The sequence below is a fragment of the Neovison vison genome, chromosome 8 (genome assembly GCF_020171115.1).
Source record: "Neovison vison isolate M4711 chromosome 8, ASM_NN_V1, whole genome shotgun sequence".
Classification (NCBI taxonomy): domain Eukaryota; kingdom Metazoa; phylum Chordata; class Mammalia; order Carnivora; family Mustelidae; genus Neogale; species Neogale vison.
Genome location: NC_058098.1, coordinates 122,499,856 through 122,526,432, shown reverse-complemented (window position 1 = coordinate 122,526,432; position 26,577 = coordinate 122,499,856). Strand labels below are relative to the sequence as shown.

The following is a 26,577-nucleotide window of genomic DNA, read 5'->3' as shown; positions in this document are numbered from 1 at the left end:
GGGCAGTTTCTTTATTTAATGTGTGTTCTAGAACCTAGAAGTTGGGTCTTGGCTTCTGAAATCTGGGTTTCTACACTGACCCTGGTTGAGCTAATTACTTACTCTCCAAGTCTATCTTCCTGCCTTCAGTTTGGGAGAATAATGCCTGCCGTATCTTTGTCATAAGGTTTTTCTGAGGGTCAAGTACATAAGAGAGTACATGGAATTTATACTCAGACATGCTGGCTCTTAGTAAAAAGGTGAAGCTGGCTGGTGCTCTTTGGCTTTCCATCACTACCCCTGCCCGTTCCCTCTTTACCTGCGCCCCCCCCCACCTTTTTTTAATGCAGGGCTTGAATTCACGACCCTGAGATCCAGACCTGGGCCATCCAGGCGTCCCCATACCCCTGCCGGTTCCTGATGCCCCAGGTCCTCCAGCTGCCCAACCAAATGACAGCCCAAGGTCGTCTGTTCCTCTGGATAACTCCAGCGTCACCTGTGACAGGTTAGATCTCAGCCGTGGTGTCCACACCTATCTCTCCTCCACAGGCTGGGTAGCTAACAAGGAACTAGACTAGGACAGAGGCAACAGTGATCTCTGAGAAGCAAGCAAGAGTAGGAAATGGAGTTAGATGAGAATATGCCTTGACCTACAGAAGGCAAGACAGGAGTGTGAATGAAGTGGCATGTTGTATCCACACTGCTTGATTCACACGAAGGCAGTGCAGGCAAAGCTTACCAGAAGCACTAGGCTCTCTCTGTGACACCCTGGGAAAATGTAACCAAATGGGATTTGGCTTCAAATTCTTTCTGACAGCTTCAAGTCCATTAACAATACATTAAATGTCAGTGAGAATTTTGCCACAGCACGTTGTTTTGCCAAGAGGAAAATTTGTTAAATCTGGCCATGCATTTAAAGATTCTCTACAAAATCATTTCAAGTAACTTTCTTTCATTGCTATGCAGAATGCTGTCGACTTTGGGAGTAGTCACTTATACAAACACACACACACACACACACACACTTACTGTTCTTTTTCTTCCCTTCTCTTAGTTTTGTATCTTGATGAGAAAGTTTCATGTGGAAAAGTCAAAGAGGTTCTCGTAAGTCACAGAACGACGGTTGCAATATCAAAAGGAAGCCATTGTTTAGACGGGCGACTTTCTATTTTGATTTTTTTGTTTGTTTGTTTTTGACCAAATGGTGTTGAGATCTGGATATTACCCTAACTTTTAAATTTAAAGAGAGAAGTGAAAAGGAGAAGCTATTTGGGATTTATTGATATTTTATTTTATTATGTCATGCTCAGCATCATGTTTTATTTTATTTTGTTTCCTTCTTAGAAGAACCATTCTGCAGGGGAGTATTTCTTCTATAAGCACTTCACAAACAAGGCTCAGAAACGTCGGATAATTCTGGAGAGACCACAAAGCTAAAAAGGAACGGAAATGGGATTCTAACTCAGGAGATGCTTTGCCTACAAGTCAATGGTGAGCAAGAAACAAACACAAAGAAACTATTTGGATTTTTTAAACAGTTTGTGATTTGCAGGGGGAGAAAGGGGGGCAGTGAGTAGGAGGACAGACGAGTCAACCTCAGCCACGTGCTGGTTAATTGTTGATGCTGGGTGAAGGGTTTCACTGTGCCATTCTGCCCGCCTTTGTATGTTTGAAAATTTCCAAAATTGAAGGTCAAACAAAACCAACTCCCTGCTTAAAGGCCACTGACAACATAGAAAATACTACATATAAATACTCTTTTGTGGTTTATAGAGCAGAGATGGAGTTTTAGAAAACAGAGAAAGAGCTAAGCTTCAATTCCTAGAGACATTTATCAAAATAGACCACCTGTCTGGTCACGATACATGCATGATGTGCACCTTGGCCTCTGCTTCTTGGAAAAGCCATCATTCTGCTGTTGGGCCCTGGGCTGCTTCTGAGGTTCTAGTCGCTACTTGTATTATTTCTAACTAGATTGAGGATTTTTATCGTGGGATATCAGTAGTGCTACTCAGGTTACTTCTTTACCCTATCTGTAAGCCCTTCTAACACTATCAAGAACTACAGAAGACCGTGAATCTCACGGGTAGGAGAAAGCATATTTCACTCCAGGGAAAGGACTGCTTTGCTTAACTTGAAAGACTACTTTTCACTAAAACAGCGACAAAAGCTTTTCTAGGAAGAATAACAAATACGGAAAATCACCTCCATTGCTGTGGGCCATCATCAGGGCTTCCAAAGACATTTCTGGAGTTATTTCTAACTGGCAGATCATTACTTTGGCTCTGCTAATGGTCCTGGCTGCTTTCTTCAGGTCTTCGGTATTCAAAAGTAAATTGGCTCCAGCCACTATAACAATGATGTTCTGGCCTATAAAGAATTTCCGCATATTTATATTAAAAACCAAGCGATGATATTCTGCAATGTTACAATCACCCTTACAAAGTCATTATACTAAATGTGTTATAAGTATTAATTTTGACATTTCTAGGTGATTCAGGTGAAATTCTAGTTTTCCGCTATATCTTTGTGGATCCCTGCCCTGTAAGATTAATATTATTCTCATCATTTTGAGTAAAATCAAAAAAATAATTCCCCTATCAATATTCTTATATACAAAGAAAACTAGCTGGAAGGTGATACCTAACAGTTAAAAATGACGGGTACAAAGCAGGTGGTAAAGATTCCAAATCCAAAATGACAGATGTCATAATGATGTGTATGAACAGGAGCAAACTTGCCCAACACTGAAAACCAAGGCTCTGTGGTATGCAGTCAGTTCGCGTGTACACCTAGGATATTCCGAAAATCAAAACATGTTTTGTAATATGTAACAGATGGGAAATTGTGCCAGATCACCTAAGGTCGAGAAAGGGGTATTTCACTTAGGCAGCATCAGATCAAACAGAGGCAGAAGGGTGCCTGGGTGGCTCAGTGGGTTAAAGCCTCTGCCTTCGACTCAGGTCATGATCCCAGGGTCCTGGGATCGAGCCCTGCATCAGGCTCTCTGCTCAGCGGGGAGCCTGCTTCCCTTCCTCTCTCTGCCTGCCTCTCTGCCTACTTGTGATCTCTGTCTGTCAAATAAATGAATAAAATCTTAAAAAAATTTTTTTTATTATGTTCAGTTAGCCAACATTCAGTACATCATTAGTTTTCCAGGTGGTGTTCAACGATTCATTAGTTGTGTATAACACCCAGTACATAGAAGATTTTAAAGACTGAGTACAAAAAAAAAAATAAGGAAGGCAAAATATCTCACTCGTTTTTAGGAACATTTTGATTACATGTTGAAAAGAATATTTTCGATATATTGGGTTAAGTGAGGATATTAAGATTAATTTTACCTATTTCTTTTGACTTTTTAAACTGCAGCTCATGGAAAATTTCAAATTATGTCTGTGGCTTGCATGATATTTCTTTTGGACCGCTCTGATCTAGAGGGACGAGTTGTAGCAGTCATTTCTTTTTTGTGCTCCAGGCTGCTCGTGCTGATCTTGTATAGACATGTCCTAAAATTACCTCTGAACACAGAACACATGCTAGCCTATCATCTTACCACAGATGTGTCTCTTGGCCACAAGGAGGACTTAATAAAGTGGGGATGGTTTAGCATAAACCCAATCTTGGTACTGGAAAAATTCAAAGTACCCACACACTGAAAGACAGCCTTCTCCTTCCTTTTCTCCTTCAGTGACCTCATTCTCTCTGCTAGAGTCAACTGGTGTTTCTGTGTTGCTGATTCCTGGATCTCTGTTTCTGGCCGGGCTGAACCGACGACAGCTGTCCGGTAGACACGGCCAGATGGCAAGACCATTCCTGCCACCAATTTAACTTGTCAAAACTGAACTCCTTACTTTACCTTGCTACTCATTCCTTCACTTATGGGAGCTGATGGTCCCCTCTCTGGGTATTTGTGTTAGCTCTTCTAGGACAATCTATAGTCTCAAGGGTATTACCATACACGATAAATAAATCAGACAAGTTCTAGCGTAACAGGCACTCAATACACAACATTAAACTACATCTTTGCATGGAAAGTGTAGTTTCTTGCAACATCGATAAGAATGAAACGGAGCTCAAAGATACCCCTAGAACACAAAAAAGGTTGAAGACAGGGAATGAACTGCTGTTGGCGGCAATGATTACTTAAAATGTAGCTTCAAGTAATGAACACAGACTGTCTATTGTTAGAGTGAAAATTTTAATCTGCCTTAAGTGGAATACATTTTTTAATTGTTGTTATTGCCACTTTGGGATCACGAGAGTAGAGCTAAAAACACCGTATCTTCTGTGAGAAACGATTGTATGAAACTATATTACAAATCAAAGACATATTCTGACAAATCATAATTCCACAAAATGCATGCTGACTGCCCACGATGCCCCAGGTTCTGTCTGAAGTGCCCCATGAAATGCTTGGTCCTTAATTCTGAATTAAAGAATTTCACATAGGTTTTTAAAAAAATTTTTTTTTTACTGTTTTTCAAGACGAATGTTTTAACTGTCGCAAGGCCCTGTGACAGACAGACATAGTTGTATATATAGACTTTTGAGGGTTGATTGCCGTTTAAAGAGCAGACAAAATTGAACACTAATGATAACTTAGAAGTAATTAGTTGCTGCCATTTGCTCAGTAAATATTCTATAAATATGATTCATTAACTTCCTTGTGCACCTATCTATTTACATTTATTTACCTAGTATAACTGGAATGACAGATGAATACTTAACTGCTTTTAGAGACAAATATCAATGCTGCATTCACAAGAAGGATAATGGGACATTTCACCATAAAATATTATTCGGAGGCAACTGTAATACTTTCCGTGTATTGGATGGCCAATTTCATATTTAAATGATCAAGTTGGGAAGTATAAATAAAGGGAAATATGCATAGTTAGATGGGAGGAACCACACTTGAGGCCTTGGGCCGGTTAGTATGGTAAGAGACCCCATAGGATTATGGTAAAAATCGATGCTCCTGCCCTAGTTCTGGACATGAACTGCTTCATGAAATGACACTTCAATATGCGAAACACGTACCTTCGGTATTGACAATTATAGACGCAGTTCCTGTAGCAGCATCTTGAGTCTGATATGCAAATTCTAAAAGAAAAAAGAAATTACAATCATGTACACACAGCCTGGCATGGATAATCTCTTAGCGATTTCAATGCACCACTCATCTTTGGAAAAACTTTTTAACCTTTAACCATCTGGAATGATAAAAGAAATAAGCAATTAGCGCTAATTTATACCCATCACCTATACAGTGAGGAAGACAGAAGCCTTTATGCTTAGTTGTACCTTTGCTCTATATTACGAACAACCCCCCTTCCAATTCATCCACATTATTCATAGAGGATACATGTGCATTTTCCTAGACCATCACATTTCTTTTCTTCAGTGAAAGAAATGATAGACTTGAGAGATTAAAGGTCAAACCTATACAATGAACTTGGTTGCATTTCTTCATAAGCTTTGCATCTCATCAAGAATCATGGTCTGGAATGTAAATGGCAATGTTGATCAGGCGGCCTTTCGCAGCAGCGAAATAGCCTTGAAATGGAGCCAAAGACCTGCATTCTACTCCTGCCTCTGGCTCCAACTAGCTGTGTGCTCTTGGACACGTTGAGAACCAATCTGGCCTTCAATTTCTCTTTTGTGCAACGATGGCATTAGCTTCAGTGGTTTCAAAGATCATTTCCAGCCATGACATTCAATGACTTTTCTTAAAATATCTTTTGTGAACACAGCACCTGTTTTCTCTTGTCACCTGCTTTTGGAAACATTTCTACAAGATGAAGGTTTGTAACCTCTTATCATTTTATTCCCATCTGGAGGAATATACATGAAAGAATTAACCAAACGACATTTAAGTAAGACAAGACAAGGCTGTGCATAAAAATTCTCTGGCCACCAGAGGAGGATCTAATAATTCTATTCTATATTCAACTGTTCTTGTAGCCAGATCCCAGGGATAAGTCATAAAAAGTAACTTTAAAAAAGATGCCATTTTACCTGTAGAAATATCGTTCTGTTTTAAGTTTTCTATATAATCATTGCCAAAAGAATCTTTGCCAACCTGTACCAAAAAAAAAAAAAAATGATGAATGTTAGATCTTTTACATTTAGTAAAATGCTACAATGTAGCTTTTTAGAATACTTAGCATTTTAAAAGGGCATATCTGCACAGTACTTTATAAACATTAGCTAATTAGTCTTCTTAATATAAGATGCTAAACTTGATTTCAGCCCAAAGAATTGTTCCACTTACATCCTACCTAAAACACGAAGCATTTAATGACTATCACGAGTTCTAGAACTTTGCTCTCATTTTGATCTGTTCGTGTGGAAACTCCCACTAAGACAGAGCTGTCTACCATCAACAGTCCTCAATATTTATGGACAATCTCAGTTGTTTGTACTTCAGTATAAACGAGAGCATCTTTGTAATGATTTGCCTGGTGTTTTGGAATCTTCTTATCTGACACAGAGAAGAAAGAGGGAACTGAAAAAGCCCTCGATATCGATAACTTGGGTAACTGGGTATCATGGAAGTCTGTTGCTTTTACCTCCTTGCCTGCATTCTGGTAATGATACGTTGGTTCTCCCCTGGGACACCCATTCCTCTTCCATTCAAGGGCAAGGTGGTTAAGGTGCCACATCTGTTACAATCAGTAATCCCATGTTTGCCACATTGTTGCCACCCAGACTCCATAGTTTACCTTAGGGTTCACTCTGGTGTCCTACACTTTATGCGTTTTGACACATGTATAGACAAGTATCCACCATTATTGTATTATCCAGAATGGATCCCTGTGGCAAAAACCCTCTGTGCTCTGCCTGTTCATCCCTCCCTCTGTCCAAGCCCCTGGCAACCACTGATCTTTCTACTGTCTCCATAGTTTTGTCTTTTTCAGAATGCCATATCATTGGAATCATACAATATGTAACCTTTTCAGACTGGCTTCTTTCACTTAGAAAATACATAGAAGTTTCCTTCATGTTTTTGGGGGGCTTAATCACTCATTTGTTTTTAGTGCTGAAAAATGTTCCGTGGTACGGGGTGGACTGTGGTTTATCCATTCACCCACTGAAGGACACCCTGAGTAGCTTCTAAATGTTGGTAATGATAAATTAATGTGCTGGCTTTTGTGCGGATGCCCAATTTTATTTTTATTTTACTTTAATTTTAGTGTAGTTAATGTACAGTGTTATATTGGTTTTCTTCCTATTTTATTTTAAAATTTAACCAGCTGTCACCATTTAAGTATTAGTGAACTTCACAAAAACAAATTTCCAGGAGGTCCTGGAAAATCCTGAGGGTCTGGTAACTCTGGGCCCACATTCCTGCAAGGCCACCCCGGCTGGAATTGCCCCAAAGGTATGGGCATGCTCTCCAGACCACAGCCTCCACCTGGCCTCCTGTAATTTATGTTACCTGCCTGGCACCTGTAGGCTTTGGGCTTGCCACTCCTGAACTACTATCTCTCTGTCCCGCAAGTGAGCACTTCAATGGATGATGTATCTGTCCGGGTCTCAGCCATTCCCGGTGTGCTCTGCTTTTCTGCAGAAAATCACTCCTCTCTGGATATATCAATAGAAAGAAACCTACAGGTTTACTTGGGTCAAGATCCTCAATGAGTGATGAGAAAACTTCCTGGTGAGATCCTGGATTGTCTAGATCAGGGGTTTGAATATTTTTTTATAAAGGGCCAGAGAGCCCTTTAGACATTGTGGGCCAGATCGTCTCCTTTGCAACAATTCAGCTCTGCTGTTGTAGTGTGAAGGCAGCCAAAGAAAATCTGTAGACAAATGGATGTGGCTGTGTACCAATAAAACTTTTTATAAAAATACATGGTAGGCAAGATTTGCCCCATGGGTGGTAGCGTGCTGACCCCTGATTTAAATGCCACCTCTGAGAACTTCTTCCTCAAAGGACATTTTTCCCCTGTGCTCCCTTCCTGGCAGAAATGTGGATTAGGCAATAATCTGGAAAGATATATAATAATTTCTTTTTTTTTTAAAGATTTTATTTGACAGAGAGAGGATCACAAGTAGGCAGAGAGGCAAGCAGAGAGAGAGAGAGGGGGAACCAGGTTCCCTGCTGAGCAGAGAGCCTGATGCGGGGCTTGATCCCAGGACCCTGAGATCATGACCTGAGCTGAAGGCAGAGACTTAACCCACTGAGCTTCCCAGGAGCCCCTATAATAATTTCTTATTAGCAGAATTTCTATCTCTACAATGAAGAGCATCCACTAGAAAGCACTGCCATGGGGGAGAGCTCCTGATTGAAGGACGTCATCTATCAAAGGTTTTCTTCATGGAAGGCTGGCCATTTATCAACCAAAGCATGCCATTTCTTAGGTCAAAGATTCATACCAGAAACTAATTGTTTTCTCTCTCTCTCTCTCTCTCTCTTTTTAAAAAACCATTATTTAAATGTCTCCCATGGGCACTCAAGATACTATAGAGTTGGGAAGGCATCATTATAAGAATGTTGTAGGGATTAAGGGAAGGCCATTCTTAGGCATGTGGGACCTGGTACAGATTAGAGCGAAGAAACTTCTCCCCCCTTTCCTATCAGTTTAATACAGGAGAAATCAGTACCACCCACACCCTCTGGGAACAGGCTGTTTAAGGTGAATTTCAAAGGCATGTTTGATAAATGGTGTGGTGATATAAACATTAGGAAGTGCAGGGATTAGGAAGATTTGTTGGAAGGGAGGAGAAAACCAAAAAGCATGCGGCTTTGCCCTCCAGAAACTGTCAGAGGGAAAATAAGACCGAGAGAGGCAACTGTCCCGCCAAGTGGAATATTGCCCCCATCCGAGGTGAAATTAGGGAGGGACAGCATGCTCACGGTAACTGCATTTTGCAGGCTTGCTGCAGTGGTATTTTATTTTTAATTTTTTGTGAGGCTTGAACTCACGATCCTGAGATCAAGACCCATGAGGTCAAGACCTGAATTGGAATCAGATGCTTAAGTCAGATGCTTAACCAACCAGGCCCCCCAGGCGCCCCATGCTGCAGTCCTGTTCCTCCTCTGCGAGTCATCTGATGGGCTGTGCCCCCCCAGGCACAGTGATGGTTCCAGTTTTAGTCCAACAGTGACTTCCTGGCAAACCTGTCGGCTGACATTCTAAGTGCTATGTGAGACTTGGAACAAACATAATTTGCCTTCACCCTCTTGGATATTCCCATGACAGAAATAAAAATCTGGTAACTAAAAAATAATGGCAAAGTAACACCACTGCTGAGGATCAAGAGAAGGCAACCTCAGCTCCGTGAACTTGGCCTCAGGGTCATGGTGACACATTCCCAAGTAAAAGAACTGATGAGAAGCCTCTAAACAGGAAGGTGATATTCACATTTGTGTTGTGTAAGTCAGAAGCCCCTTCCCGACCCCTGTGGTTTGGGGCAAGCCGCTTTAACGGCCTCTTAGTCTCAGTCTCCTTATCTGGAAAGTCACAGCAAGTTTGCTGCAGGGATGAAGTAACATGCCTGAAATGGGTTGACAACTGTGAAGGATTCAGTAATGGCTTGGCACTATCAATGTCACGGCCATCGTCCCCATCCTCATCATCACCAGGGCAGTCCTGCTGCCACGAGGGCTGCTTCCCTTGGGGGGAGGGCACCTGCTGCTTGGATTCAATCTTTCTTTTTTCTTTTAATTTATTTATTTGACAGAGAGAGAGATCACAAGTAGGCAGAGAGGTAGGCAGAGAAGCAGGCTCCCTGCTGAGCAGAGAGCCTGATGCGGTGCTCTATCCCAGGACCCTGGGATCCTGACCCGAGCCGAAGGCAGAGGCTCTAACCCAGTTAGTGACCCAGGCACCCTGGAGTCAATCTTTCTTATAAACTACATTCCTGCCTATCTGGTTCTCCCTCAGGCTTCCAATTCTTCCTGCTGCTCCCTATTTTCAAACCGAAGAGCACCTGGTCATGGAAGCAAGCACGTGGGTGCACTGAATTATTTTAAAAATAAGACTGTATTACTATTATTGTAATGAAAACATAACATCTGCATTAATGGTGAAACTAATGCTGTTTAATGTAACCAGGTATCCTGTTACTTCCATAAGACTAACACAGCCAACCGTGAGCATGTCTGTGTCTTAGACATACCTATTTATTATAGCGAAATGTGGGCAAAAAGCAGCAGAGATCTGAGGCCTCTTTTTTCTTTCTGCATTACAGAGTAGCACGGATGCTTTGGGCAAGGTCATTCTAAAAGAATGCCCTTTTACCTGTTTCCCCAACCTCAAACCTCTTACGCAATCACTTATTCTGCTGGGTTGACTTTAAAAAAGGTCAAGAGGAGCGAACACCTTCCAAACCCCTTTGGCTGCTTCTGCCTCAAATGTAAGCCTCTTCCCCAGGAACTGGACATTCATAACCAGAAATCAGAGGAGTGGGACCCAGGCTAAGGTGTCCTGCATTACCTAATTGAGAGCTGGGCGAAAGTATCTTGAAAATCACGGTGAATGACACAAACGGAATGATTTGTAATGACTGTGAATGAAAATCACAGTGAAGAATTCTTGAACACTACCTCTGAAACTAATGATCTGGCTAACTGAATTAAAATTAAAAAAAAAAGAAAAAGAAAAGAAAGAAAATCACAGTGAGTGATTTCAAACGGTCCTTGAAACAAAAAGGACTTGACATCATAATTCCAGAGGAGAACCTCTTCAGGTATTTTTGGAGGCTTCTCTGTCTTCCCGGTCACATTTGCCTCTCAAATGGATAAGAGAACTTTAAGTGTAAGTATCTCGGCCGTGAAGCAAAATAGTGCGACTGGGAGTCAGGAAACTTGGAGCTGAATTTCAGTTCTGCCATTATCAGGCTAGTTAAAATTCTTCACGTTTTGCTGCAAACGGTTCCACTGGAGCCAGATAGTGTGGGACGGGGGTGAGTTCTGTCCGGCAAGTAGGAAACTGGTAGTTCTCAGTCTTCGCTGGGTGTAAGAGCTCCTGAGCAGCTTACATACATCCTGGTGCCCAGGTCACATCTCAGATCAAGGAAAGCAGCCCCTGTGGAGGTGGGACCCTGGCCCACACCCCCGGGGATTACAATGTTTGCCTCCAGCTGAGGCACACAGGCTTGCAGGATGAATGCTGGGAGAGTGTGGGTGAAGCTTTGTGTGACAGAAACGAGGAGGAAGAGAGGTCCTGCCTGGGAAGTCAAGTAAGTGGGAACATACAGTGTGGCCTGCAGAGTCTGCCTGGGGCGAAGGGCCCAACGGGGACCAACACGGGGATCAAGGGATGGTAAAGCTACAAACATCGACAAGCGTGTGTTTGTGGACTCTGGTCTCATTTTCATGTCACCAGGCTTGCCTCCCCTTGCTCTGTGGGCTTCTAACACTCGTATTTGGCAAAAATCGTTGGATTTCTCTGTTCTATAGAGTGGCCAGCGGAAAGGCACTATTAACTTGATTTATCATTCGACTGCGTTAGAACACAAGGTGAGTACAATATATCTCTATTTTCTGGCCTTCTGAGAACTTAGAAGTCCTTTCTTCTCGCCACCTAATCAACCTCACCTGTTTTTCAAGTGCAACTTAAGGCCTACCTGCCCTATCCTAGCCCTTCTCAAAGCTCTCATTTCCTCAACTCCTAGAGTATTCCTACTTGATACCATTAAATATTTAATTGCATACCACCTAATATTGTTTGCCTAAACAATCTTCCTAAAAGTCTAGCTTTCCTAAAACCTTATCAGAGACTCTAGCTTGGCCTGTATTATTCTTCCTTAAGCCCCGTGCATGAAATGTGTTCTATATGTGTTTGGTCATCTTAGTTGCCTGTCTGTTCATTTTCCTTGGCCCATCTTATCATTAAAAAAAAAAAAAAAGATTTTATTTATTTATTTGACACAGAGAGAGAGTGATCACAAGTAGGCAGAGAGGCAGGCAAGAGAAAGGAGGGGTGGGACAGGCTCCCTGCTGAGCAGAGAGCCCGATGCGGGACTCGATCCCAGGACCCTGAGATCATGACCTGAGCCAAAGGCAGTGGCTTAACCCACTGAGCCACCCAGGCACACCAAATCTTCTCATTCTTAAAGGGACATGACAACAGGCACTCAGGTTGTCCTAGCTGTGGCTGCCAAAAGGTCCTACACAAGGTTTTGATCCTAATAGACCCCTGGAAGGCATCCCTATACTCTTCCAGTAGCAACAGGGAAATATTTTAGGCAGAAGGATTCTGGGAAAAGCACATAGAATGAGGTAGCCTGGGTAAGCCTGTTCCAGGTGAAAGAAGCCAGGTCATCGGCAGTTATGGACAACCACTTGCACTTAAGCCAAGGCAACTCTTACAACCCCAGATGCTCTTCAGGAAATCCCAGGCTCAGCTCTTCCCGGAGGCTTGTGGAGTTGTGCAGTTGACTAGAACTTTCTGCAATGCTGAAATGCCCTCTCTCTCTGTGCTACCCCAGACAGGCACTTGACATGTAGCCAGTATGACAGAGCAACTCAATTTAAAATTTTATTTTAATTACATTTAAATCCAGCCACTCATGGCTAGTGGCTGCCATCTTGGCTAATGCAGCTATAGAGAGATATAAGGTAGAATCATGGAAAACAGCAGGTCAGGTCAGGAGTAAGATCTTTTCCTCCAGCTAAGGGTCCTGAGGTATTTCCTTCATTTTTACCACCGAGAAGGTTCTCTGCATTGAGGGAGAGCCATCAGTGGCTTCCACAGTCCAGAACTGATCTAGTGCTGAGGAAGGTGACTGCAGTTAGCATTACCATATAGTGAATTTGTACCATATATGGTACAAATGTTGAAATGAAACAACATTTCAGAATGGTTGCGGAATGGGCTGCTTGGAATCCTTGAAGAGTAGAAAAATAGTAGAAATTCTAGGGATTCCATCTGTTGACATATAGCTGAGGTAAATAAAACCTAGAGGACTAAGATATCTTACCCAAGGTCACATGAAGTCGAATATTTCTGCTAAAAAAGTTATCACTTATAATAAAACAGGTTACCAGTTATCAGTTCTCAAAGTTAGAATGCACAGAAATATAATTAACACTAAAACCAAGCTGAGTACAACTTAATCTTTGTGATTCAGGACAGAAGAATATAAAAAATTCCCGTTGTTCAAGCTAGCTGGTGGTTTAAATCCTATCTAAATGGGGATAATGGTGTTTAACATACAAATTTAATGTCACAGTCCCCATTTATGAGTTCCGCTTATCTGACAGGGGAGGTGGGGAGAAGGTAAGAGCTGGTTGGTGGTAATCCAATTTTCTTCCAATCTTCCTATATGAGACCCATACTGTTTATTTGCTTAGGGTCCTAGGGTACCCCGTATTTGGACACATGGCCAGGCATTCCAATCAATAAAGCCATTAGTTTTAGCCAGTCGTCCTTCAGCAAAGTTCAGGAAAGGACAAATTTCACTTCATTAATATATAACATGGAAAGCGCTGGTGACTGCTTTTGATCTTGGAAAACTAAATCTTAATGCACTAGCCACTGACGGTCCCACAGTAATCTAACAGACAGTCTAACTTTTTTGGTTAAGATGATGAGTACTCTAACACACTCCATCTGTAGTGAAGGCTGTTTTTCTTTTTTCATTTTCAATCTACTATGGACTAATAATTCTGTAAAATGTAACAACACTGAAATAAAAACAGAAAAAAGAGTCCTACAAAATACCAGGCTTAATTTATTATTACTATTACATTCATCAGCTATAAACATTATTCTGTCAAATGCTGTAACTGTTGCTAATTGCTTACTCATAATTCCTGTACTGTCCAGACCAGTGACCGTTTGCAGTCTGGCCTGAGGATCAGACTTTGGGCAGCGTCACTCTAGTATCTGCCCATTCTTCAAGGAAAACACACAGGTGCTTGTACTATAGAGGTGGATTTTTATTTTATTTTTTTCTTTTTAAAGGAAGCTCTACACCTAGTGTGGGGCCTGAACTCATGACCCCAAGATCAAGAGTTACGTGCTCTACCGACTGAGCCAGCCAGGCACTCCTAGAGAGTGTTATGTTCGAGGAAAGTAAGATCAGCTAATTGGTTGAGGGTCTCCCCACTTGGCTCATTTCAGATCTGGGTCATTTAGGGCCATGCCTATTCACGGCTTCTTCCCACCACATAAGAAGCAGGGTCTTTGGGCTGAGACTGGGCCACTGCATCTTAAGCTCTTTTTTTCTGCCCTGGCCCTCCTGAGCAGCCCGTTTCAGATATCAAGAAATAACACTTAGTTTGAATGGAATGATGGAGGAGGAAACACTTAAGAAAATCAGGTGAAGGCCTATGGAAGGTCGCCTCACGGACTCTTTGTCCTGCCAAGAAGACTCTCATTTTCTTTGATCTCTGCCCGGATTTGTAATCCGAAAATATTACTTCCAATTCTCCTTGGACTATGGCCTTGGGCCCGGTGAGTCCTGACTATACCACTCTTTAATGACTTGAAGTGTTTCATGATTACATGTTTCCCTTGATGCACATTGATGGGCTCCTGCTTAACAGTCCTTGTCTCTATATCTTGGCAGAGAAGTCCCTTGAGCACAATATAAGTTGTCTGGCATGTGGCATCAAATGGTCTTACTTCCCCTGAGCTTGGATTTTGGTTTGTCGTAGGGTCGTGGTAGATTAAATTAATGTGGCCAAGAAAACCGCAGGAAATTTTCTACCTGTTTTTCTTTTACTCCGTCTGTATTTTTATCTTGAGTAATTTCATGATTTTGGTTTCTACCTGGAATTTGTCATCTTAAAAAAAACTGCTATACAGTAGGTTGGCTACTTTGCTTAATAAGAATATACTTCACCATGGAAAAATATTGTGACGGATGGATAACAATAGCTTCTATTATAAAAAAAATACTTTTCTTTTGAAGAAGTCTAAGAATATTATGCAATTTGTTTAGGCTTAAAGAAACCTATGTCTAAAGATTCCAGGTTGTCTAAGCAAAGTCACCCCATGTGGGTTTTGGCTGAAGCCAAGCTTTCTCATCCTCTCTGTATGGACACGCACACTAAAACCGACTGTAGGGTGTTAATGGCCGCTGGCTACCTCGGGGCACCGCGGGTATGAACAGCTTTCCCAACTGTACAGGTGCTACCCTAAACTGTCATACGCAAACCAGAATAAAACAAACAGGACCGCTGCTTTATCAAACTCCTGACTCTACCATTTCCCCAAATACAGCCCTCTGCTGTCTATTCCTCTTACATCCACTCCTGACGGTTGCATGATTCACTTCCCAAGTTCAGTTCCACAACTCAAATATTTTCTATTTTGCATTTCTCTTTGCCTCAAATTCAACAGACCCAAAATAACACCAATCTCAATCTTCGAGTTGGATGAGATCCCAGGGGACATCCAATTTTGACTTTCATGGCTACATGAATAGCATTTATGAAGCTTCCAAGAGGGGTTCTCTAATCTCTCCTGTTACGGCTCCAGCTCCAGGGAACTCCTCTCTTCCCAGAGCAGCCATTTTTGGTACTTCGCTTCCAATACCAATTCTCTGTCCATGTTTTCCCAGCCAGCAAATATCCTCCTCTTTCCAGTTCCCAAGCCCTGTTAAGTTCGCACCATCCGATGAGACCCCAGACCCTTCATTTCTAATCAAGCATAGGATCGTCAGGCCTATGGCTCCCTCTCCAAGCCCCACAGTTCCTAGCATGCACTAGGTCATCAGTAATTAACGGCTGATTAGTTGACATTTAAAATCAAGAGTTCAGCCTTAGAAGATGCGCATTTCTTACTTTGAACCTTGTGCTTCGTGGGATGTTTTTGACCTAAGAGCTAGATGAGAATTTCATCAGGTTAACCATAAATTAGAAATAAAACTACAGTTGATTAGCAGATGAAATGATAATTGTATAGTTTGTACATCATTGAAAGACTCCTGTGGAGAGAAGAGTGCCGTAGGTGATGGGAAATGACATTGCAGAGAAATATTGGTGAAACTGACCCAGCTCACAGGAGAGAGCTCATTCTTTGAAATTTCTCAGATTCTTCTTATCCTTTACTGTGCAGACTGAGTCTAGCTTTCCTGAAAGGAACTTTCATGTTCTACCAGTAATGCTAGCATCTTAAAACTTCATTAAACACACAAAACGCTGAACCTTTGGTAGCCAATTTTATTTTCAAATGACTTCAGTCAGATGGCTAGAAAGAAGGACTACTGTATTTTACATGCCAGTTCCTTATATACCTGAAAACAGAACTATGCCTAAGAATTAGTTATGGGTAGTTCATTAAGGCCCAGATTCCTTTCTGATCCAAGAGCTAGCATTAGAAGAAACAGCTTAGAGATGAGTGAATCACCAGTTATTAGACCAAGTTTCCAAAAGCCGTGCTGTAGCAAAAATTGCTAAAAACAGGATGACTTCTGCTGTTTAGAAGCTGGACTGTAGAAAGGCCGTGGGGTAGGCAAATTCCTCTCCCTTCTCACCCTTCACTTAGAAGCGCAGTAAGTTAAAGGAATGCAGCATTACGCTACTTCCTGGAGGATTCAGTGAGGGAGAAATGAATATGAAGGATAAGGAAAAGGACTCTCTCCTATTTCAATCTTTAACAACACAAAACAGATACTCAAGCACGTGCATGCACAAGCATGTTCACGGCAGTACCGTTCGCAGCAGCCAGAAGGTGGAAACCGCTCAGGTGTCCATCAACAGACAAGTGGGTAGACAAATTATGGGCTATACAATGGGATATTATTCAGCCAGAAAAGGAATAAAATAGATCCATGCTATAAGGCAGATGAACCTGGAGAACATTCTGCTAAGTGAAAGAAGCCAGACACAAAATGCCATGTATCCTATGATTCCATTTAGAGGAAATATCCAGAATAGATCAGTCCACAGAGACGGAATGCAGACTGGTGGATGCCAGGGGCAGGAGGTGGGATGGGGGAATGGGGGGAGACTGCTTCACGATAAGGGGTTTTACTTCGGAATCCTAGGAATGTTCTGGAACTAAGAGAATGGTGGTTGTCCAACACTGTGAATGTACTAAATGCCACTGAATTGTTCCCTTTAAAATAGTTAAAAAATAAAAACAATCAAGTCTTAAAACCAGACCCTTGCCTCTAGAATCCTCTCCACCATGTTTTACACTTACCTTGCATACCATGGATGTCTTTGCTCCAAGCCTGGCAGCTTGGACACACTGGTTGGCACCTTTCCCTCCAAAGCCAATAAAAAACTTATGTCCATGGATGGTTTCTCCAGTTTTGGGCAAACGAGAAGTAAGACTGCCATAATTTAAAAAGAGAAGGAAAAAAATAAGGCACATCAATTTAAGTTCTTCAGAAGAGAGAGGGAAGGTTCTCTGATGGGAGTCTAGTTCTAGCAATCAGAAATGCAAGCAGAAGCAGACTAGATCACTTTTTCCTTTAAGATAGCATTCAGCAGTTGGCATCACGACCCAGAATGCATCTGCTGACAGGATGTCTTTCTGTCTGCCTCCTCACCCACCCTCCGCACAGTCCCACAGCCGCACTACTGGAGAGCCACTTCAGATGATAGTTTCTAGTGCTACTGCATCAGGGGTACTCATGGGTGCCTCCGTTTTCCATCGTGGGGAGCTCTTACAGGGAAGTCCCTTCCGATTCCCACTTCCCAGTGCCCAGCACAGACTTTATTCAGTGGGATAAGTTAATGTGTGTTTCTGTACAGGTTTATCTGGTCACTTTAACAAGAAGCAGGAAGCGTATCAGGGTTCTGGTAACCATGCTCAGGACCTAAGGAGAAGAGGGAAGTTGCAATTCTAGGCACGCAGGAATCCCATCTGTTTCTTGGCAGGTGGGGCGGGAGTGGGTTATGACTTCGATGGCACGATCAAGTCGTAGTCCCATTCCATCCTGTATCCCAACCATTTCAGGTACTAACTCAAAAAGAGCATCTAAGCATCTATTCTGAAAAAATGGGAGTCTAGAGAGCTAAGTTTAGTTGAAAATTTTTACTATAGAAAATTTCAAACCTATAGAACTAGAGAAAACAGTATACTGACCTCCCTAGCCCCAAGCACTCATCCCCCAGATTCAACCACTGTCAACTCCTAGCCAACCCTGCTTCAGTCTCTACTTTCGTGGACTCCTCCAAGAGCGAAGGAGTTTTACTCACCTGTTACTGCCTGGTGAGGGTAGTAGCAGAGGAGACAAAAAGTCAGAGTGAAAGGTTTTCTCCAGGGTACGATTTCGTAACATTCAAGTGGAAGATGTGAAGAAACAACATCTTTGAGGGACAGAAGATGTGAAAATGGAGAGTGCTGTGTGTAAGGGTAAGCGAAGAAGATGGGCTTAAGTAGCAGGAGGACTGGATGGCCACAAAGAAGTGGGCTGAGGGCCAGATGGAGTGCCGGCAGGTGTGACCAAAAAAGGTTAAGTAGCTTTAGATGGGAAAGAAAGGCCAAGAGGGGAGTCCATGACAGTAAGTCGATTGAGAATCTACTCTGTTTTGGCAGATCTGGAATTTATATTCATTTCCCACCTAGCCTGTGATCTATTTAAAACCAGTCTCTTATGCCTAATGTTAGAGTACCAGGACAATGCCAATTCCTACAGGTCACTAAGAGCCTGTTTATAATGGAATGACTTATGACCGATGCCAATAACTCACAATGGTGTTGATAATGACCAAGTTCAACCTGAGCACCTCCTTTATGTAGTTCTAAAGGTCTCAGGAAATTGGGCTAAACTACTCCATTCCCTAGCACTGCAGTGTCAAATATGGTTATTTGAGATTCAAGAGAGACTCATCAATAATTTGAAAACATTCTATTCCACTCCTCCCCTTTTCAGTGCTATTTTTACCTCCTATTCTAAATGCATTTATAGTACCGATGAAAAAAATATCCAGCTACAAGTTCACTTCTGAAAAAGGTACTCAATCAAGAGAAAAATGGTTTTAATGTAATGTTATTATCCTGTCATTTAATTTAGCAGTGACAAGTGATGATGAGATTTTGATTTGCATCAGAAATCTTAAACATTTTAGGATTCTGTTATGAACAGGCAATGATGACTAATCTGTGCGACTGAGTAACTATGTGAATTCTTGGCTTATTGACGCTACCAACAACATCCATAACAATTTTAAAAAGAAAAAAATATCCAACGTGGCTAAAAATAGGCCAAATAACTGAATTAGTAAGATGGTCGGTATAGAAACTTACGACTTTCACTATATTTATAGTTGGGTCTGGGTCACAATACTCTGGTTTGAATCAAGTGTATTTTTTATTATTGGCTGTGGGATGTCATGAAAAATAGATCAGCAGATGATTATTGGGATGTGTATGTATGGGATGGAGGAGTGAAATTAGGGGTACAGTGTTATGTGTTTGATGTGGGAGCAGATGGCAGGGATTTCAACTCCTTTCTAAACAATTTATATTAACACAAGCACTGTACTAATTTAGCTATCACTGAAATTTCTCCCTCCTTGGGAATTGTACTCTTTTCTTTCTGCATCTCTGCCCTACTCTTCCTTCCTTCCTTCAATTGTAGACTCTCCCCGTATGCCGACAAGGACCAACTCTGTCCTGTTCTCCATTTTATCCAGAGTGCCTGCCACTTAGCAATGGGCTTAACATATTTTTTGACTGAGTGAATTTTTTAAAGAGACTTCCCTTGTCTCCTTGAAGGGTAGGAGAGTATGACTGGAGGAGCTCAGGATATGCTGGCCAAACAGGCCGCTTTGGTGTACTGCTGATGGTGAGCCGTAGGCACATGAAAAGGAGCAGATGGTGGGCGAGGCTTTCTCTGACCTGCCTTTTATCTGCCTCAAGACCAGTTCCCCAAAAGGACTCCACAGCCATGAATCCCCTCCCTGGGAGTTTCATCAACCAGCAAGGATGGACTCCTGTCACAGGCGAGAAGTCACCACCACACCTGGACAATTGTCACAAACACTGTCATACCTCCTATTTATAAAACTGAGGGCCAGTCCATCTTTCCTAAATCATTTACTCTCCCCTAAGAGGGCTCCCACGCCTTTCCCCCTTCCTTATTTAAGAAGCCCGAGTTCTTAATCCCCCTGGGGAGTTACCCCTTTTCCCCTGGGCCCTGCCCATGTACACCTGGGGCATTCAGGTTAATACATTTGTTTGTTTTTCTCGTTAATCTGTCTTTTATTACCAGGGTCTCAGGCAAGAACTGAGAAGGGAAGAGGGAAAATTATCTCCCTTTCCACCTCACTTTTCTGTGTCTCTCCTGTGTAGCATCCATCCCTACTTCTGAATTGCAGACGTGGAGGTGTTGGTGAATGGGAAAGAGGAGCCTGGTGGGAATGTCAATAGTCTGGCAATGACAATTTCATGGTTTACCAGACCTTGCCTGCCGCCTTCCCTGTATTAGCAGCACGCCTCTCCTATACGCAGCAACCATAACCAGAAATCAGACTATCCTTCTTTATTTGTGGGTTAATTCAACAAATGTTAAATTGGTGTTTTCCAGTCTACCTCTATGGGACAAAAGCAATTTCCTGATAATATAATAAATCCTAACCCTGATGCAAGCAACATATGAGTTGGGGGGCGGAACCAGTTCAGAGCATGAGATTATTATGATCTGATTCATGATTTTTTTTCTTTTAAAGATCAAATTGTTTTTATTAAATGATTCATGAATCGGGCAGCATCTAAAAAGTAGAAGGGAGCACCCCAACTCATGGTTTTTCAAAAATAAAAAGATGCATGTGTATGTTCTCATATGCAAATGCACAGAAAATGAAGTGTTAATGACAGGTATCCATGAACAGGGTGGAGAGAGGGAGCAAAAGTTCCTGTTTTACTTTGTATACAGAGGTGTGCAACAGGAATACTTTTGTGCATCCAGGAAGCCACCTGTTACTACTTCAGATTCACCCAGCTTCCCAGCATCTTCTTCCAGCTTCCTGGCAGCCGGGTCCTTGTAGATGCAACGTAACATAGCCTTGCCCAGTGCCACTCTCTGTCCATTCCAGGGTTTCTGTCCCTTTGTCGTGGTTCCCCGGCTGTCCCGCAGCATCAAGCAACCAGCCAAACACGTCAAGTGTCTGTACAGGCTTTTCTCACTCCCTACATTACAGTCCTGCACAGATTATATGCTCTTAAACCTCTGTCTTGTGACCTTTCTGTTGAACCCAGACAGTTTACTGCTTATTTTTTTTAAGTAAATGAACTGGAGCGGAAAGCAGCTTTGAGAGCAACTGGAAAGTTACAGACAGGCAGAAGCATTTCTGAATTAGAAATCCCAATTTACCTTGAACTAGGGTTTCCTACCTCTTTCCTTATTAAGGTCATGAAATCAAGGTCCATCTCAAGAAAGGACCGCAACAAAGCACCGCCCCCTGATGAAAGCATTGCTATGATTTGTCGAGATTCAGATGTGAGGCTTAGCAGGGCGCCAAGGACAGACATGCTCAAAGGAAGATAAAAAGAGAGCAGTATACTGTAGTAATGCACTGCTGCTACCATTTAAAAATTAAAAATAGAGTCAAGTTTCTGGATGACGGAGAAAACCCAGACAGAGAAAACCAACCATAGGAAATATACCTGAACTTAAATTTGTAGCTTTAAAAATGTCACCTTTTAAATTTGCACAGGAGGAAACACTGATAAATGTTCATAGATGGCCCCACAGTCTTCTGGGCCCTGAGAGGTCACGTGGCTAGAACTTAGTTGCGCAAGGTAGCAGGCCTGAGCCACTTACTGATTGTACTACATTTGACAGCTTTTCCCTCTTTGAACCAGCTTCTTCTCTTGCAAAACAGGTTTAATAATACTTGTCAACTCCTTAAATGCCTGGGTTTTGTGCTCTGAGTTATTTCACTGACAGGTGTTATCAGAACAACTAATCAATTGCTTTTAGCTTCTTGACAATGACGTGCTTGTTACAGATTTTCAGAGATGGTTCACACCAAAGGGAGGAATGACCTGGTGAAGCAGGGAAGCGAAGTCTTTCCACCGAAGAGGTCACACTACCCCGGCACCAGCCCAAAGTCGAGGAATAGGTTGCTTTTTGCGTTTCATCCTTACTTCTTCTGGCTGCAAGCCTGCAAACACCCGGTATGCCTCTCTAATAGGGGACTGTACTATTACGGCACCATTAAAATTCATTGCACTCATTTGTCATTCCTACTGCCTGGACTCTTCAGCCATATCTGTTCTTCTCAGCATTTGTCTATGTCACATTTGTAGGACTGAACGTCATTTCCAAAAAAACCTAGTGATCTCTCTTTCTAGCTGTGGGGAGAAACAAAACAAAACAAAACAAAACAACCCACTTAGCTTCCAATCTTCATTCTGTGGTTCCTAACCCTAAATTTGCAGACATAGGATTTATTTAAGGGAATGAAAGCTGAATTATGCTTTAAACCATTTTTTAAAAAACTGATTTTGATTATTAATTCCTATTTTTCCTACCTAACCAGTCTGGGGCTGAAGAGGAGTTTCGCCTGAAGATGTAGCTATCCTTGAATTTATAGAAGAGCTACGAAGAGTATTGGTCACAAGTGGCCAGCCTTTCAGTGTGTCCTGTCCTTGAACCTTATTTAAATTTTGCTTGTGTGAAAGAGTGTAGTAGGCACGGGAAGAGCCAATAAGGAGTATGTTATGGTCTTACGAGGCTGCCTTCCTTCCCATCTCTGCTCAGATGTTACCTCCTCAGGTCTTCCCAGACCACCTTATGGGAGATGTCCTTATACCCAATTTTTGTTAAGTTATTAATTCATTCGGACAAGGAATACTGTGTTTCTGGACCAGAGACGCTTTTTAATTACTCATAATTGTGTTAGCTCTCTGTGTCCCAATCTCCCCCAGGGTGACATGAGAGGAACTTCCAAATAATGAATTCTTGGGAGTTCGTATGGAAGCTGACACAGCTGTTGCTCCTCCTTCCCTCCGGGGTGGGGAAGGAGAGGGAGAAAACACAGCCAAATGACCTTTGCTTTGTAATATAAACCAGCACTCTCAGGGGACTGAGGGGTGGGAGGTCTCTAGATTTACAACCCCTCGAATGTAAATAATTGTGTCCAAGGAAGAAGTCCCAAAATCTCTCCAGAAGTCTCTGACTTGCAAGGTTTGCCATGCAAACATTTTTTAAACCTGGTGCTAGCGATCTTTGCTCAGAAAGTCCTGATCATGCAGAAATGTGGGAACATTCATGGGAAAAACATTCATTGCTTCCTAACGATTTTCTTCAGATCAATAGCACTGTCTGACATTATAATACTCATTTCTCTCCTCCATCCCTATCTTCTTTTGGATTAATTGGATTAATTTGGATTAATTATTTCATCTTCACTACTGATGTTGACTCCTTTTTTCCCCATTTTTTAAAAAACGGTTTTATTTTTCGGGGTGCCTGGGTGGCTCAGTTGGTTAAGCAACTGCCTTCAGCTCAGGCCATGATCCTGGAGTCCCTGGATCGGGTCCCGCATCGGGCTCCTTGCTGGGCGGGGGAGTCTGCTTCTCCCTCTGACCCCCCCCCTCTCATTTTCTCTCTCTCTCTCTCAAATATATAAATATAAATAAATAAAATCTTAAAAAAATAAAATCTTAAGAAAAAAAAGATTTTATTTTTAAGTAATCTCTATACCCAACATGGGACTTGAACTTACAGCCCTGAGAGCAAGAGTCATATGTTCCACCATATGAGTCAGCCAGGTGCCCCTCCCTTTTTTCTATTTTAAAAATCTGAGGTTTACAATGAGCATCTTTAACTTATCACAGCTTATTTTCAAACATTGCTATACCACTTTACTTGTACGTGTAATTCATTCTTCCATTTTCCCTTCCTAATCTTTGTGCTATTACATATCTTACTTCTATGTGATATAAAACTTTGCTATTATTTTTTTATTTAAACCATCAATTGGTTTAAGTAAAATTTCTTAATTTTAAAGAAATTAAGAAGTGGAGGAAAGAAGTCTTGGCATTCGCCCATATATTAACCTTTTCTGGGACTTTTCGTCCCCTTGGGTAGATCTCGGCTTATATTTTAGCATCATTTAGGTTCTGCCTAAAGAACTTCCCTCAGTATTTATTGTAGTGTGAGTTTCTGGTGATACATTCTCTATTATTTTCCTATATTTCCCTTACATATTTGAAGGAAATAAAATCCTATGTTGACAGTTTACTTTTTAAGGACTTCAAAGATTTCATTTTCTCCCCCTTGGTTTGCATTATTTCCGACAAGAAGTCTGTAATTAATCTTTGTTCCCTTATTTGTAATGTCTGTTCCCTTATCTCTAATGTCCCCCATGCTTTTAAGAGTTTGTTTATAATTGGTTTGCAGGGATTGGATTACAATGGGCTTTGTGGTTTACAGTATACTTATCCTGGTTGGGGTTCTTTGAAATTCTTAGACCATGTATAGTTTTCATAAAATTTGAAAAAATTTGAAAAATTTTCGGTCATTATTTCTTCAAATATTTTTTGTGCCTCACCTACTCTTTCTCTTAGATTCTGATTACACAAACGACAGTCTCCTTGTCTCACATCACAAAGACTGTGTAGTTTGGTCATTTTTCCCTCTATGCTTCAATTTAGATAATCGCTCTTACGGTCTTCAAGTACACTGATCCTTTCTTTTGTAATGTCTACTCTGCTGATAAGCCCATCAAGTTAACTTTTCATTGCAAAAATTTTATTTTTTCATTTCTCAAACTTCTATTTTTTTAAAGATTTTTAAAAAATTTATTTGACAGACAGAGATCACAAGTAGGCAGAGAGGCAGGCAGAGAGAGAGAGAGGGGGAAGCAGGCTCCCTGCAGAGCAGAGAGCCTGATGTGGGGCTTGATCCCAGTACCCTGGGATCATGACCTGAGCGGAAGGCAGCGGCTTATCCCACTGAGCCACCCAGGTATCCCATCTATTTTTTTTTTTTTTTTAATGTGTTTCCCACTTTTTTCCTCACTGCAGTCGTGTTTTTCCTTTGAATCAATGGGCATTTTATAATGGCACTTTGAAAATCCCTTTCTGCTAATTTCACCATCCTGGCCATTTCTTTTTCTTTTTTTTTTTAATTTTAATTTTAAATTTTTTTATTTTATTTATTTATTTATTTTTATTTTATTTTATTATTTTTTTTTAAGATTTTATTTATTTATTTATTTGACAGAGAAAGATCACAAGTAGGCAGAGAGGCAGGCAGAGAGAGAGGAGGGAAGCAGGCTTCCTGCTGAGCAGAGAGCCCGACGTGGGGCTCGATCCCAGGACCCCGAGATCATGACCTGAGCCGAAGGCAGAGGCTTTAACCCACTGAGCCACCCAGGCGCCCCCTGGCCATTTCTTTATGTTGGTTTGGTAGGCTTTCTTCCCCTTGGTTATGGTTCAAATTTTCTTGATTCTTTGCATGACTATTGATTTTTGAGTGAATGCTGAATATAGCAAATGTTACACTACTGAGTGTCTTAATTTTGTTGTGTTTTTCTAAAGGATTAGACTTTGCCTTTTTTGGACAGCTAAGTAATTTATTTGGTCCTTTTGAGGATTGCCTTTGAGATTTATTAGGGACAGTTTCGAGTAGCCTTTACTTTGGGGCAAGTTTACCTCCTTTACTAAGTTGTGGTCTTTCTGAATGCTCCAGGGGTTCAGTAAGTCTCTTATGCCAAATAGAATGCAATATCTCCCGTTTCTGTATGATTTCTGTGAAATGTTCAGCTTAGAGCTCTCTAGTAGTGGCTTGGCTTTGTGCAGTCTCTACGTCTGTCCATGTAGAATTCAGCAACAGACTCAAGGGGACTCTTATGCAGATTTCGGGACCCTTCCCTGATTGGCTCCTTCCTCTCCAGTACATGTTCCCACACATTTGAGCCACATGAGTCTCCCTAAGCTTTGAAATCAGTTTTCTCAACATACTGATCTTGCCATACATCCCTGAGTTTCTTCTCGCTGTGCCATGGTCAGTGATGTCCCTCCTGTTTGTTTCCTTTCTTGTTGGGATAACACGCCTGTTGTCTAACATCTGAAACAGCTGCTTCATATATTTTGTCCCTTATATATCCCATTTTCCTGTTTATGGTGGAAACGTAAGGCCGGTACTAGTCACTCCATCATGGTCAGAAGTAAATATATTTTTTAGATTTATTTATTTATTTATTTTAGGGGGGTGGTGCACATGGTGGGGAGGGGCAGAGGGATCCCGAGAGAGAATTCTCTCTGGAGGAATCCCCCCTGAGCGTGGAGCCTGATACTGGCCTCGACTCCTGAGATCATGACCTCAGTGGAAATCAAGAGCCGCTGCTTAACTGACTGAGCCACCCAGGTGCCCCCAGAAGTAAATTTTTTTTTTAAGATTTTATTTATTTATTTGACAGACAGAGATCACAAGTAGGCAGAGAGAAAGGCAGAGAGAGAGAGGAGGGAAGCAGGCTCCCTGCTGAGCAGAGAGCCCGATGCCGCGCTTGATCCCAGGCCCTGAGATCGTGACCCGAACCGAAGGCTGAGGCCCAACCTACTGAGCCACCCAGGCACCCCCAGAAGTAAATATTTTTGAATGAATGTTCTCCACTTTAAAAGACATTTATAGAGATAACTGGGATGACAGACGCCCGTGTACACAAGAAGGCACAGAGTGAGGTGAAAGCAGTGTAGACATGGTGCATACGAGCGTGGTCCAAGG

At 41.8% G+C, this 26,577-nt stretch overlaps 1 protein-coding gene and 1 long non-coding RNA gene across 4 annotated transcripts in view; one reads left to right on the top strand and one right to left on the bottom strand.

Annotated features, from left to right (window-relative positions):
* The window catches only part of LOC122915208, a 40,143-nt gene extending 28,640 nt beyond the window's left edge, over nt 1–11,503 (top strand). The window contains exons 4-6 of the long non-coding RNA XR_006386028.1: nt 1,324–1,470; nt 10,183–10,748; nt 11,393–11,503. This is a non-coding gene — a long non-coding RNA (uncharacterized LOC122915208). The remainder of the gene's footprint in view (nt 1–1,323; nt 1,471–10,182; nt 10,749–11,392) is intronic.
* The window catches only part of RBKS (ribokinase), an 83,303-nt gene that overhangs the window by 49,635 nt on the left and 7,091 nt on the right, over nt 1–26,577 (bottom strand). For 2 of the 3 annotated variants that reach the window (XM_044261861.1, XM_044261859.1), the window contains exons 2-5: nt 17,091–17,223; nt 6,001–6,064; nt 5,023–5,085; nt 2,185–2,349 (exon numbers count right to left, since the gene is read on the bottom strand). In XM_044261861.1, the coding sequence (XP_044117796.1) occupies nt 2,185–2,349; nt 5,023–5,085; nt 6,001–6,064; nt 17,091–17,223 (425 nt within the window). The remainder of the gene's footprint in view (nt 1–2,184; nt 2,350–5,022; nt 5,086–6,000; nt 6,065–17,090; nt 17,224–26,577) is intronic. The other variant, XM_044261860.1, reaches the window with a different exon arrangement.